Source organism: Protobothrops mucrosquamatus, unplaced genomic scaffold, assembly GCF_001527695.2.
Source record: "Protobothrops mucrosquamatus isolate PMUCROS unplaced genomic scaffold, P.Mucros_1.0 scaffold877, whole genome shotgun sequence".
NCBI lineage: Eukaryota > Metazoa > Chordata > Lepidosauria > Squamata > Viperidae > Protobothrops > Protobothrops mucrosquamatus.
Genome location: NW_015387131.1, coordinates 579,411 through 592,800, shown reverse-complemented (window position 1 = coordinate 592,800; position 13,390 = coordinate 579,411). Strand labels below are relative to the sequence as shown.

At 33.1% G+C, this 13,390-nt stretch overlaps 1 protein-coding gene across 1 annotated transcript in view; it reads left to right on the top strand.

Moving 5' to 3' along the window:
• The window catches only part of CDH2 (cadherin 2), a 123,900-nt gene that overhangs the window by 86,493 nt on the left and 24,017 nt on the right, over window positions 1-13,390 (top strand). The window contains exons 3-7 of the mRNA XM_015819238.1: window positions 3,986-4,203; window positions 6,367-6,504; window positions 8,396-8,551; window positions 9,510-9,654; window positions 12,658-12,830. Coding sequence (XP_015674724.1) covers window positions 3,986-4,203; window positions 6,367-6,504; window positions 8,396-8,551; window positions 9,510-9,654; window positions 12,658-12,830 — 830 coding nt within the window. The remainder of the gene's footprint in view (window positions 1-3,985; window positions 4,204-6,366; window positions 6,505-8,395; window positions 8,552-9,509; window positions 9,655-12,657; window positions 12,831-13,390) is intronic.

The following is a 13,390-nucleotide window of genomic DNA, read 5'->3' as shown; positions in this document are numbered from 1 at the left end:
ATACCATTTGTCTGCAAGCAAGAATTGGTGGGACCACAAAATAGAGAAAGTAATAAAAAATAAAGGCGCTAAACCGCTAAAGAACTTTAGGATTCAAACAGTTTGAATTGAGTTTGGGATGCAACACAGTTAAGTGTCACTGTGATAATGGTAATTGCCTGACAAATGAAAGCATTTAATTGAAGATTATTAGTAAAATACATGAGATTAAAAATGTACAACTATTATGAATTATTTATATCATTAGAAACGAATGTACATCGTTTATTTTTTCAATGTACTGTAAATGAGATTGCATACTTCACACCTTGCTCTTCAGTACATATGGGTTCAGTTGTTGTACATCAGATTTAATAGAATATAGTAGTCCTTAACTTAATAACCATTTATTTATTGATCGTTCAAAGTTATGACCATTCTAGCACCCTATGTGATTGCAATTTGGGCACTTGGCAACCAAACCACATTTACTGTCAATTGCAGCATCCTATGGGCAGTTTATCACTATTTGCAACCTTTCCAGCCAGTTTCCAATAAGCAGCAAAATTGAGAACGCTAGATTTGCTTAATGACCACATGATTCAGTGATTCACTTAACGCCAATGAAAAAAATTGTCATAAAGCAGGTCTGGTCACATAATGATTAGGTTAATGATTGTATTCCTTAGCAAGCAAAATTCCAATCTCAATTATAACCATAAATTAAGGACTACCTATAACCTTATATAATAACCCAAGGAAATCAGGACATATACTGTAACTGAATATTTTTCTCCTTATTAGTTCACTTTCATTATGGTTTTTATATAAGGAAAAGGGATCAGAATAACCCACAGAATTGGGATCTTGCAAAATGAAAACAATCATGACTTACTGTATAATTACATAGTATTAAAATGCAAGAAACAGTATTTATGTAGGTAATTTTTGGTCTGATAGCTATATTCACGTATGTCCATGATGAAACATTTGTATAAATACCCTATAAAAACATGATTCAACATGTTATTTTTCACTAATTGAATAATTTGTTTATATGTATTCCAGGTATATACTGTATTGAATTCTTTTTTACACAGCTCACTGCATAGAGTTGTCTGCCTAAAATATTTCATGTAGCTTGATCTTTCCCTCCCTGTAATTAAAAAACTAAGAGTTCTATTTATCTTTCTATCTCTGAAGGGGTTTTTTCTTTTTAAATGAGCAGATAAATAAAAGAGGAACAATGAGAGAGGAATATATTTAATTGCCAGGAAATTTTAAATCCAGTGGGGAAAAAAATGGAGGGAACAGAGAACAATGCTATTTCAATCCCTTGCATTCACCCTTCAGTACTATTGCCAAAAAAAACCTACTTGATGGTGTTTCTATGCAGGTAATCCTTTTTTAATGACTGGTCATCAAGGGACCATTTGAAGTTACTATGGACCCCCAAAAGCTACTCAAGACCTGGTTCCAGAGTTCTGACATGTGCACACGCATACACACCAAAATTATCAAACAAGTTTAAATTATATTGGCTTACATTTTATAATTAATTTGGATATACTTTATAAGCATTTTTATTTTTTACTGTGAAAAATTGTTTTTATTGCTTTCTGAGTAATTTAAATTGCAGTATAGCTAAACACAATGTCACAAAAATATGTCATCCCTTTCATCAGTTTAGGAAAATAATGGCATTAATAATGACTTTCTACAAGGGGATTTTTTAATATAAAATCTAACCAATAATAACTTAAAATAGATTTTTTTTTCTCTTGAAAGCAGAAAGTTAGCTTGTTAACTGATCCAAGTTCATCTTTACAAATCTAATTGCTCAGCAGTTGCCTAACAGTTAACAAAGGAATCCATACATCTGTGTGTGCACAAGCATATACACACAGAAAGCTTTTAACATGAGTATTTACTTGCAAAGAATGATTTTGCCAGGACACTGTCAGTTTTATAAATTTTCAGCAAGATGCTGTTAAAAAACCAATTCCCCTTGAATTTTATAGCACTGAGTTGCCTCAAAAAACAAAATCAGGAAGGTACTAGCTTTCCTTTAGATATTTAAGCATATTGAGCTACAGAGAAACATTGTGATATCCATTTCTTAAACTGTCTCAGATAAATTCTGGAATCCAGTTAGTGATTGTCCAGATTATATTCACATATTTCTATTAGACTTCTTCGGGTCTATAAGAAGGAACCTATTTCCTACTTTAAAGGGAAGGAAAGGAGAAAAAAAAGTATGTTATCTAATGTAGTGGAATGCAATTTGTAGGTTCTGTACTTATAGCTTTTTATATCTTGTGGTAGTTCTTGTTCATTTATATGGTTGTTGCTTTGACCACTATGTTGTATAGCTAGTTGCTCCTGAGCTCATAATAAGTCATGTAAGGTACTATACTATAGATGTGGGTCTGCTTTTTTCAGAATATATGAAGTAATGTTAAGCTGAATTTTCAAGAATTTTTTTATTAAAATATAGTATTTGTTGAGGGAGAATTCTTCTTCAAATTGAGAAGCAACTCAGTGATATTATTTACAACTAAGATGAGCTGTGGAAAACCCAAAATTGGTTGGGGTAGAGCAGCATTTCTCAGAGTATGATCTGTAAATCATTGATTGTCAGCTGAGTTATCTGCCATAACCTCCACACATTCATGGGCCACAGTCTATTTTCCATTTCAACCCTATATCCTTTAATAAGCCAGCAATCAGGTGACAAGAGTCCATTTGCTTCTTAAGTCTTTCCTTCTCAGGATGATTTACAAGAAAAGATCCAGGACATTGAATTGTGGTAAATACAATAGGAGTAGCAACAAGTGCCTTAAGGCAGAGGTCCCCAACCTTTTGGGCACCAGGGATCGGTCCTGTGGAGAGAGGTTTTTCCACGGACCGGAGTGTGTGTGGTTTTGTGCACTGCCTGCATCTCACAGATGGGGCTTTGTGTGGCCCGGTTGCTGGCATGCCGTGGCCCAATACTGGTTTACAGACCAGGGGTTGGGGACCTCTGCCTTATGGCCATAAAGTAGCACCCCAAACCATCATAAATGGATGTACTATCTACCTTTTCTTGGTCACGTGACCACATATTGGACGGTTTTTGCTTTATGACTGGTCATGCATTCTAGGGTCACATGGCCACAATTCCTGATGGGGTTTTTTTTCCTGGTTTCCAGCAAAAAATGTTCATTCAGATGAATGGGTTTGTTTAACCACTGCCATATTCTCTTTACAGTGAAAAAGGCTGTAAAATTACTTCCGGTCACATGGGTGTCTTGACTTACACCACAGCAACTTATTACTGTAATTATAGCCTCAATATACTGTATATAGAATAACTTTCTGTAACCTAGGTAGGTCATCTTTGAACTCATGCGATCCATAATAGAAATGTTACTAATTATATGAAATGTGCATAAAATTTATTTTTTATGTTCTCCATAATAAAAATTCATAATGTCAGATTTTAAGGATACTTCTTTTAATCTATCTAGTAGTATCCTAAAAGATAGTATATATGTCTAAAATATTTCTTTCTCATATTTTACTTTGTTGTACTCTGGGATTTGCAAATTAATGGTCCAAAAGAGACCAAACCTCAGGCTTTCATATTCTAGAGCAGAAAAGGTAGAAGGCAAACATTTCAGAAATACGTTGGAGAAAAATTGGAAAGTAGTGATAAAACAATTATTATATAATGCCTTGTTTGGTTATCAAACAAATAAAAAATATATACTTTTAATATACTAATATACTATTAAAAACTAAGCTTAATGTACCAGGGCTTGCAAAAAAACAAATCAGTGGGAGATCTTAATTAAAAATGTTGCTTTGTTTTCAGTTAGCTATTGATTCATCGACATATTTCTTGCAAACAGTCTTTTAAAATGAACCAACATTAGAGTTGACTTATCTACAACAAATTATCCAGAATATCAGGGTTTTTAAACCTTCTTTTTCATTATATATGTTGTGTTTTATGTATTTGCAGTAAGATTTAGAAGCTGTGAAGCACACAGAAAAGTCCATTTTGAAAGCAGCGCACCAGCAGATTTCCGAATTGGTGATGATGGTGTGGTATATGCAGCTAGAAGCTTTCAGCTTTCTCCAGAACCTACTGAATTTTTCCTGTATGCCAGTGACAAAGAAACAAAAGAAGAGTGGCAAGTGATCATAAAACTAGGTCTTGATCCAAAGGATTCTGTACAGGTAAAATGTCTTAATATATCTTAGAAATATATATGAGAATGGGGTTCATAATTTATCTCTTTTTTGCCTAATTTTATGTGTTAAATATTATTAATTTTCAAAATACGTTTTTCCATTATCCCATCTCACTGAAAATATGAAAGTTATTTGCATTTAAAATTTGCCTTTGTGCGGGAGTACATTTTTAAAAGGTAGAAATTTAAATTGGAATGTAAATATAATAAAAAAATAAATAAATAAACAATTTGCTTTTCAGACCTATCAGTCACATTTATAACATTGGAACTTCAGATTTACAAATGTAACAGGAAAAGCAATTCTGGCAGAAAGTATTTGCTCTCCTTTGTGCCTCAGTAATAAAATGTTGGGGTTGCATGTGTGTAAATTATTCATGACTTTACTGCCACTTTAGAGAAAGGAGCCTCTCTCTTGTGTGAAGTGCTCTCAGCCAAGGTGGAAAGAAATCTTGCTCAGTCTTGCTGCCAGTAAGCATTGAAAATGCGCATTGTTTGGTATTCTGCTATTTGTTCTTCTAAAAAGTATACTGGATAATTTTATGTCAATAGATATGTACACAATAAAATTAACAATTATAGGCATATCTAAAAAAACATGGATTTGATTCATTCATGAAATTTATTTATATTGATATGCCAACATGGAACAGAGAATGAATTTACATTTAAATAATCAAGAGATAGCTCCTGAACTTGGGCAAAGGCTTATAATAATGAAAACTTTCATGCTGGTAATCTTGCTTTTTTCAGGGAGTTGGAATTTGCATTGGTGTTTGCTGGACTGTGACTTCTCCAAACCTGTAATCATATTTATGCAGTCACAGAACTTGCTGTTCAGCTAGGATATCATATTTTTTCCAGCATGTTTTTACATAACATAAGCAAGCCCAGTCTTTTAAACAAGGTCTCAGATATACCTATTTGTGTACATTGAGTAGGACTTAGTAAGTTGTTTGCTATTTCATATTTTGGAGAACTGTATAAATTGGGGGAGAGATACTTTAAAATTCTTGCAAGGCCAAGCTACTTGGTTGATTGAATGCATTTGGTTTGTTGGGCCAGTTTAAACTTAATTTATTATTCTGCATTTGTAGCTCATTAAAAGCATCATCGCCAGCTATATAGCTGGGCTTGCATATGTATATAAATACTGGGTATTTTTTCTAGGACTCTTAATTCTGGTCCTGACCATGCTCACTAAAACTTTGTTTAAAGATCAACATATTAATGTTTTAAACAAATAAAATATATTTCTATTTATTTACCAATAAATTACTGCTGCAAGTGTCCTTTATCTTTTCCTATTAGATTATCTTATGTAAGATAGTTAAGTTTATTCATTATTGTTGAAAACATCTGGCTTCCATAATGTAAAAAGAAACCATTATTTTTCCTATTCCACATTTAACTGAAAAGACCGAGTATTGTTTTAAAGGATTGAAGAAATATGTCTTTCTTTGTTTTCACCACATGCATAAGCAAGCTAGCAATCTGCAAGCGTCAAGAACCAAAAGCCAGAATGCTTACAGATGCAGAGAAGAATTGTTGACACCCTGCAGAGATTAATACCTACTGTGTAAAGTAGGCCATCTACAGCATCCATCATGGCTGACATAGGTTTAAAATAATTACAACATTAATTCTATGGGATTTAATAGGGTCATAAATATTTGAGACAGTCCTTACTACTATGTATTAAAAGCTTCCTTAGAAACTCAAATTATATTTTAGCACACCCAGGTCTAAATTTAATGTACAGTAGCACATTACCTGAACTGTAGCTCCAACTAATGAAAAATATCTAAAGGCATACTGTTAAATTTGCAATGATATTAACTAGGCTGTAGGTGGAACATAAAAAGTATAAGGTATAGAAAGAAGTTCTAATAAATTGCTTAAAACTCCACTTTCTTTCTACAGACTTCTGATAGAAAACAAAGTAGGTATTTACATAGATCTTTTTTCTTATTCCATGTCATGTCATTTTGTGAATTTGGGGATTATACATTGTCTTTGGAAGCCTTATTTTATATCATTTAAATCTTTGTTCATTATGTAAATGTATTTAAATATTTATATGCTGCTTTCTATTTGAAAAAACTTAGGCAATTAATCTGTACTAATTTTCATTATCTATAATTGTAAGGAACAAAAGAAAATGGAAGACATTGTATTTCCTAGACATCACAGTGGCCATCTGCAAAGACAGAAGAGAGATTGGGTTATCCCTCCAATCAATTTGCCAGAAAACTCCAGAGGGCCATTTCCTCAGGAATTAGTTAGGGTAAGGCAGAGAACAGAAGAGTTTTGTTCAAGGAGTTTAATAATGTTTTTCTGTATTAAAGAGCTGAGATGAAAAAAAAATCCATGTATTCTTATAAAAAATGAAACCAGGTTATTTACATGTAAAGGAAGAAAATAAACCAAACATGAGAATTTTTGTTGTATTCCTAGACAATTCTCCCTCAGTAGAAATCTTAATAGAGGTAGTCCTATTATACTCTCAGTATTATATGTACTGTACTGTCAATAGAAAAAGAGAAATCTTAATAGAGGTAGTCCTATTATACTCTCAGTATTATATGTACTGTACTGTCAATAGAAAAAGAGAAGAAATATGAAAGAATAAGATAAAGCTGTCTTTATTTGTCCAGGTATACTATTAATAGCTTATCAATATGATAAATAAAATTGCACAGATTTAAAAAAATTGAAAGAATACTAAATTCTGATAGAATGTAAAAGACAAATTGTTATACAGTAAACCTTCAGATTAACAATATCCGTTTAATGGACAACCAACATTTTCTTCCGGGTATTATTTCAAAATAAAGGAACAAAATCCCTTGTATTCATTTGCTTTAATATATGCCATTTGAAAAATGATATCATTTTTGTAAGTTTATATCAACTGCATAAATTTATGTCATTTGTAAAATGATGTCATTTATAGAGATAACAGACATTTAGATTTGTGTGGTTCTCCCCTCAAATGGCTTTAAAGTAATGATATACACATATTTTACATTCAATCCATATTTTTATTGAATGATTGTTGATATGAGTCTCTTTGGATTGTGAGTTGGGAGACATATCAATTTCATAAATAAATATTGTTTTTATATTTAAAAAATAAAAGATCAGAAAGTGTTGGTCTAAGAGAAACCTACAAAGCTGTGGTTGTGCAAAATAAACTTTCAAGAAGACTTTCTATTACCACTACTGCTTGTTATTGCATTGATTCCTCTTTCAACAATACTGATCAAGTCAGGCCATGACTATCAAACATCAAAAACATCTACCAGGCTATCTACTTTAGTCCTCTTTACATGGACTGTCTGATGATGTATGGAATACTGTAGAATCTTTGCTCAGCACTGTCTGAATATATAGCCAACTATTATAAAGGAGTTTCTTTGGTGGAAGGAACATTTTCCAGTTGTCTCATCTTTCTAACAGAACAGGCAGTTTTGTTTGTTACTATGGGAGGATTTCTTTTGACAGTAATAAATATATAAATATATATTAGGCCAGTGATGGCGAACCTTTTAGAGATCGAGTGCCCAAAAACCGCCTTGCCCCTGTTCTGCCCTCGCCTCTCCTGCCCGCAGGGCCAGCCACCACCTCCACGGCCTGCCACAGCAGATCGCCCAGGCGGCCCAGCAGCGTCATGGCGGCCACGCCCTCTGTGCCCTGCAGCATCATCTGTACGCGATGGGGCATGAGGGCGGAGTCTTGTCCCCGCTGCCCGGCTGCCATGTCCTTGGCTGCGCTGCTCTGCGCAGGCTGCACCCGGGGTGAGTCTCCCCGGGAGGGGCTGCTGGTGAGGAGGGGGCCACGGGGGTGGCAGGGCTGGGGCAACGGCATGCGGGCCCACAGAGAGGGCTCTGAGTGCCGCCTCTGGCACCCGTGCCATAGGTTCACCACCACTGTATTAGGCATTGTGTAGATTACAGGTGCTAGCAGTATTCTTTATTAGTAAGAAGTCCAGTGCAGTTCACTTAAAAAGTTACCTTGCTGATTTTTACAATTAAAACAAAAAGCTAGATAAGAAAATGTAAATGATTTCTATGACTGTTATGGGGTATGCATGCATGTGCATATTGATAGATTTTTTTTAAGTATCTAGTACTTCTGAATATATTTAATGAACTCACCATCTTCTTGGTATGTAGATCAGATCTGATCGTGATAAAAGCCTTTCCCTGCGATACAGCGTTACTGGTCCAGGAGCTGATCAGCCTCCAACTGGCATCTTCATCATCAATCCTATTTCAGGTCAACTATCAGTGACAAAACCATTAGATCGGGAGCAAATTGCTTCTTTTCATGTAAGTTTTTAATTAACTAAGAATAAAGTTTAAAATCAAAGATCTTATCTAGAATTCCTTTCTCAGTTTAAGATTTAAAATTATGTAAATGGAATTAACTCAGATTTGATTTAATGAAATAGACAAAAGAAGCAAAAGAAGCAAAATGAGATTATATTTTCTTTCAATTTCCAGTTACAAATTCAATCACATAATTTAGAAGAATGTTTTTAATGTGAAGCTTTATATGAATATTAAATGGTGACAGTTATTTCAGAAATAAAAAAATAAATCTACCATGAGATTTTTTTAAAATTGTGTATAGTCAATTTAAATATAAACACCTTTGGGGTTGAAATTAATTGCAGAAGAGAAAATAGATAAGAAGATGCATGGATAAATGGATTACTAGAAAAACATTTCATGTTTGATGAATATTAAAAACTGTGAAAAGTGAAAGAGAAGGACATCTCAAGCAGCCCAACATGCCATCTAATTGTTGTAGCCTCTGGCAACAGACTCCAGATAAATTTTGCTTTGGGTAAAAAAGTATTTTCTTGGGCTATCTTATAAATTAGTCTCACAATTATTTTCATTATAGTATTATGATAATATGATGAAAAAATTTCCTACCTTCAGCTAATTCCTTCTGCTTCTGCTCTTCCTTTTTTTCTTCCTTCTTTCCATCCTTTCTCCCTTCCAGGATAACATATTTTTTTACTGCTTAGAAGCGTCTTGTCTTGCTACTTTTAATAGCTACTTGCTACTTTTAGGCATTATGGGATTTTGATAATTCAGGATATTACTTTTTAAAATCTGTTTTCAAGTGTCTGAAATGATCAAAAGAGGATGACAAAAGAAGACAAAATAAATCAAGTTAGTTGATTCTGTTTAAAATGTCCTGCCATCAACAACAGTTACCTTGTCTGATGATATCTGTTGCAGGTTTTTCTGATTTTTTTTTTAATATCTTTTGCAGCTAAGAGCACACGCTGTAGATGTAAATGGGAACCAGGTGGAAAATCCCATTGATATTGTTATTAATGTCATTGATATGAATGATAATAGACCTGAATTCCTACATCAGGTTTGGAATGGGACAGTCCCAGAAGGATCAAAACCAGGTAAAATATTAGAGACTTAGTCATTTATTTTATATACTATATATATTATATTTTAATATTGTAGAGACTTTTAAACATTTAACTTAAATTACACTAAGAAAATATATAAACGTTAAATTGTATTTGTCTCAATAAAGAGAATTGTCTACAAGTTTCAGTTAATCAATCGCATCTATATTGGAAGGAGACAGAACTTGCCAGAAGCTGCTTCTTAATATCCCTCTTCATTGACTCAAAATAGCTTAATTTAGTTCATTTGATTTGACACAGGACAAATTTGTTCTCAGAAGAAATCAGACCTGGATCTTGAGTCAGATATCTGAAATTTCATGTTTCCTGGTGTTGACAGTAAAAAATAAACATAATTATTATGGGATAATTACTACTTATGTTCAAATCTGACATGTTAAATGATCTACTTTATGTATTATTTTTATTGTAAATATCTGTTTGGTATGCTATTATCCTTTAGAATTACAATTGTCTAGGTTTGTAATATATCTATTTTATAAATTTATAAATGTTAATTAATTGATATTTATTTCTGTTCCATGCTTAGTTGACAGCTTTGGTAGTGATGGTATTATGTTATATTTAGACACAGTCTACCAGATAATTCTGGCTTGATTTGTTACTTTGGACTGTCTGATCCTTCCCAAGGATTTAGGATGGGTAAATATATAATTGTAAGATATGCACAGTTCCACTTAATACAACATTTTGTAATTATGAGCCATCCCTATTTTATCCAAATGCTTTCCAGATCTTTTGTTGTTATGATTGGTCACACAACCCGCCAGATCTGGCGTTTTTAACCACCTATTGAGTACTTTCCAAGGATATGGAATAGGTAGATGTTGTTTAATGGTGTTGCTGTTTATTTTTTGTTGTTTGTTCTTATTTTTATTATTAGAAAATTGACACTTGACTCCAAAGTTTGTGGTAATGTCACTGTGTGTTTTAAATTGTAGTATACTAGTGAATTATGGTAGAAAGAAGCAGATTTAGAAATGGATGGCATGTAGTGTGGTAAAAAACCCTAATAACATAGCTGTAACATTGGTATATTCAAAGCTTTATTATCTTATTGTAATGTTAAAAAGGACTCTTAATATACTATTATTACCATCATGCTGCAAATATGATGAGGGAAGAACAGTTGGCCTAAAATCATCTAGTGAGATAATTGGAACAAAGAATTTCTTAATTGTAATTCTGAATCTTAAGTATCAAGCAACATTCCAGAAAATCTTTAACTATGTCCTGTATATTAGCAAATAAAACTGTATCCATTAGTGGAACAGATTTTCTATCGTTTGCTAGTCAGTAGCCTGACTAGCAAATCAACTGTATTATGTTATAAGATCTTTCTGCAATTGAAGGAGATGCAGGAAGAAAGCATAGATGTGAGAACTGTCTTGTTGTTTTATGCAGTTTTATCAGCCCGTTGAGAAGGATCAAGATTAGGCAACTTGATTGGAAATATGCTTTATTGATACAGGCTATTGTTACAGATTGTTGAAAGTCTAATAGCATTTCCCTTCCCTCTCTCTTATACTCAGCCATTATGTTTTCTCCTTTTTTAATGCACGCACATGCACTCCTAAATTAAATTTGAAAATCTACAGTCATGGTAATAGACAGTAAGATTAGGTTAGATTAGGACTGGGGAAACCATCTTCTGCCATGGATATATATAAAAAGGCTTTGGGTCAATTATTTTGTCTCGAACCAATCAACCTTATAATTGTGAGTAAAAATCAGAAAGAATGAATTATATTTATGTCTTTAGTTTTTAGAATAACAATTGGATAGAAATGTAACAAATACATTTCTGTGGCATAGAGAAATGTAGAGTATACATGTAGTTCTGGGCATCTAAAGTTAATTTCTTATAAATTGCTGGGATGCTACATTGTCCAGAAAATATATTAGCAACTTCAATATTCAAAAAACTCAAAATCATAGTTTGAGTACTTAAATTTGGGTTTTGGATACTAAGTTGTTATTCTGAAAGGAAATATTGAATTAAAGAGAACTAAGATATATACAGTATGCTTCATAATAGAAACAGAATGTTTCTTTAAACTTCAGTAGACAAATTGTACGCCTGAGTGGATGGTGAAATTATATTAACAGGGAAATTTAAAAGTGTGATTTATAGTAATCAAGTAGATCCAGAGAGAATCTGTACAATTACACAAGTGTCAACTCTACAATGAACCTGGCTGCAGACATCTGTTTGTGACTTGGATAAGCGAATTTCTGATTAGCTCTTAACTTGGAGGAAATAATTTATGATGTATGTATGCAGTATATTCTGATGAATATTGAACAAACTAAAGAATGGATTGTTTATTTTTTTAATGTGGATTTTTTTTCAAATCCAGTGATTTATGTGGATTTTAATAGAGTTTGGTCATTTTCTTCTTCCTTCAGTAAGCCAGACTTCATTTGAAATTTTATGCTGAATAAATGTTTACTCTCCTATCCTTTAATTCTCAATTATGGAACATGGTCAGATTTGTCCTGAGTGTATATTAGAGGTTACACCCTCTTTAATTGCTATGTTCTTTCATGGATTTTTGAAAACAGATTATATCTCATCACATGCCAACAGCTCTTACTGCTTCAAAAATCTGCAGTTTAAATGGTCTCTAGAAATACCATTTATGAGCATTTCTATGAGCCTGTATGTTGAATTAACAGGCATTGTCTTACTACAATATTGGGGTTAATTTTCTATAAGATAGGTCAACAAAGCAGCAATTTAAACACAATAGTTTACTTTTACTTTAGCAGTAGGTGAATTTTTATATTTTATAAACACATGGCTTTTTTCTTTACTATTCCTTATTAATTACAAGCCTTAGGAAAATGCTCGATTTGAAGGGATATGATGTGTTTTATCAGAGGAAGTAAATATTTAAACCAAGGCTGATGCTTCAAAGTGCCTTAGTAAGACCCAAGTTTAATTCGGAGGATTATTGGATCTTTCATTAGGCACCTATGTGATGACTGTCACTGCTATTGATGCTGATGATCCCAACGTTTTGAATGGAATGCTGAGATACAGAATCTTGTCACAAGTCCCAAGCACCCCTTCTCCAAATATGTTTACAATCAACAACGAAACAGGTGACATTATCACAGTTGCGGCTGGACTTGACAGAGAGGTGAGACAGGACTGGCATCACACATTTTAAATTTGTTTGTCTTAGATGAGTGGCTGATTCTGAATCTGTACTAGGAGGTTGAAAAACAAATAATTGAGATTTCATTTCCCCTTCTCCCTCTCTCTGTCAATGTAGATATAGATATTTTTAACATTTAGTTTCTTTCTGGCTTCTGCTTAAATCTTAGGACAAGCAAGTCATATGATGGGTTTGACTCCATTTTGGACTCCTGTGATTCTCTGGAATCTCTCAGGATCTTGCACTGTTGTGGGCCCAAAATACAATCCACCCTCCCCCTTTTGTGTGCATGTATGGCAAATTAAGAAAATCATGTACAATAATTTTTAACATTTTTTTTTCAAAAAAAACCACCCATACCTCCCATAACAAGCAGGATTGTCCTCCCAATAAATTAAGAGAAGATTATCTCCATAAATGAGATCATGATTACCATTTATCTCTTTTCTCCCCCAGACATAAAAAATAATCTTCAGAAGAGAAAAAAAAATGCATCTCATTACTGAAATTTTTCATTCATTCATCAATCAATTTGTATAGTT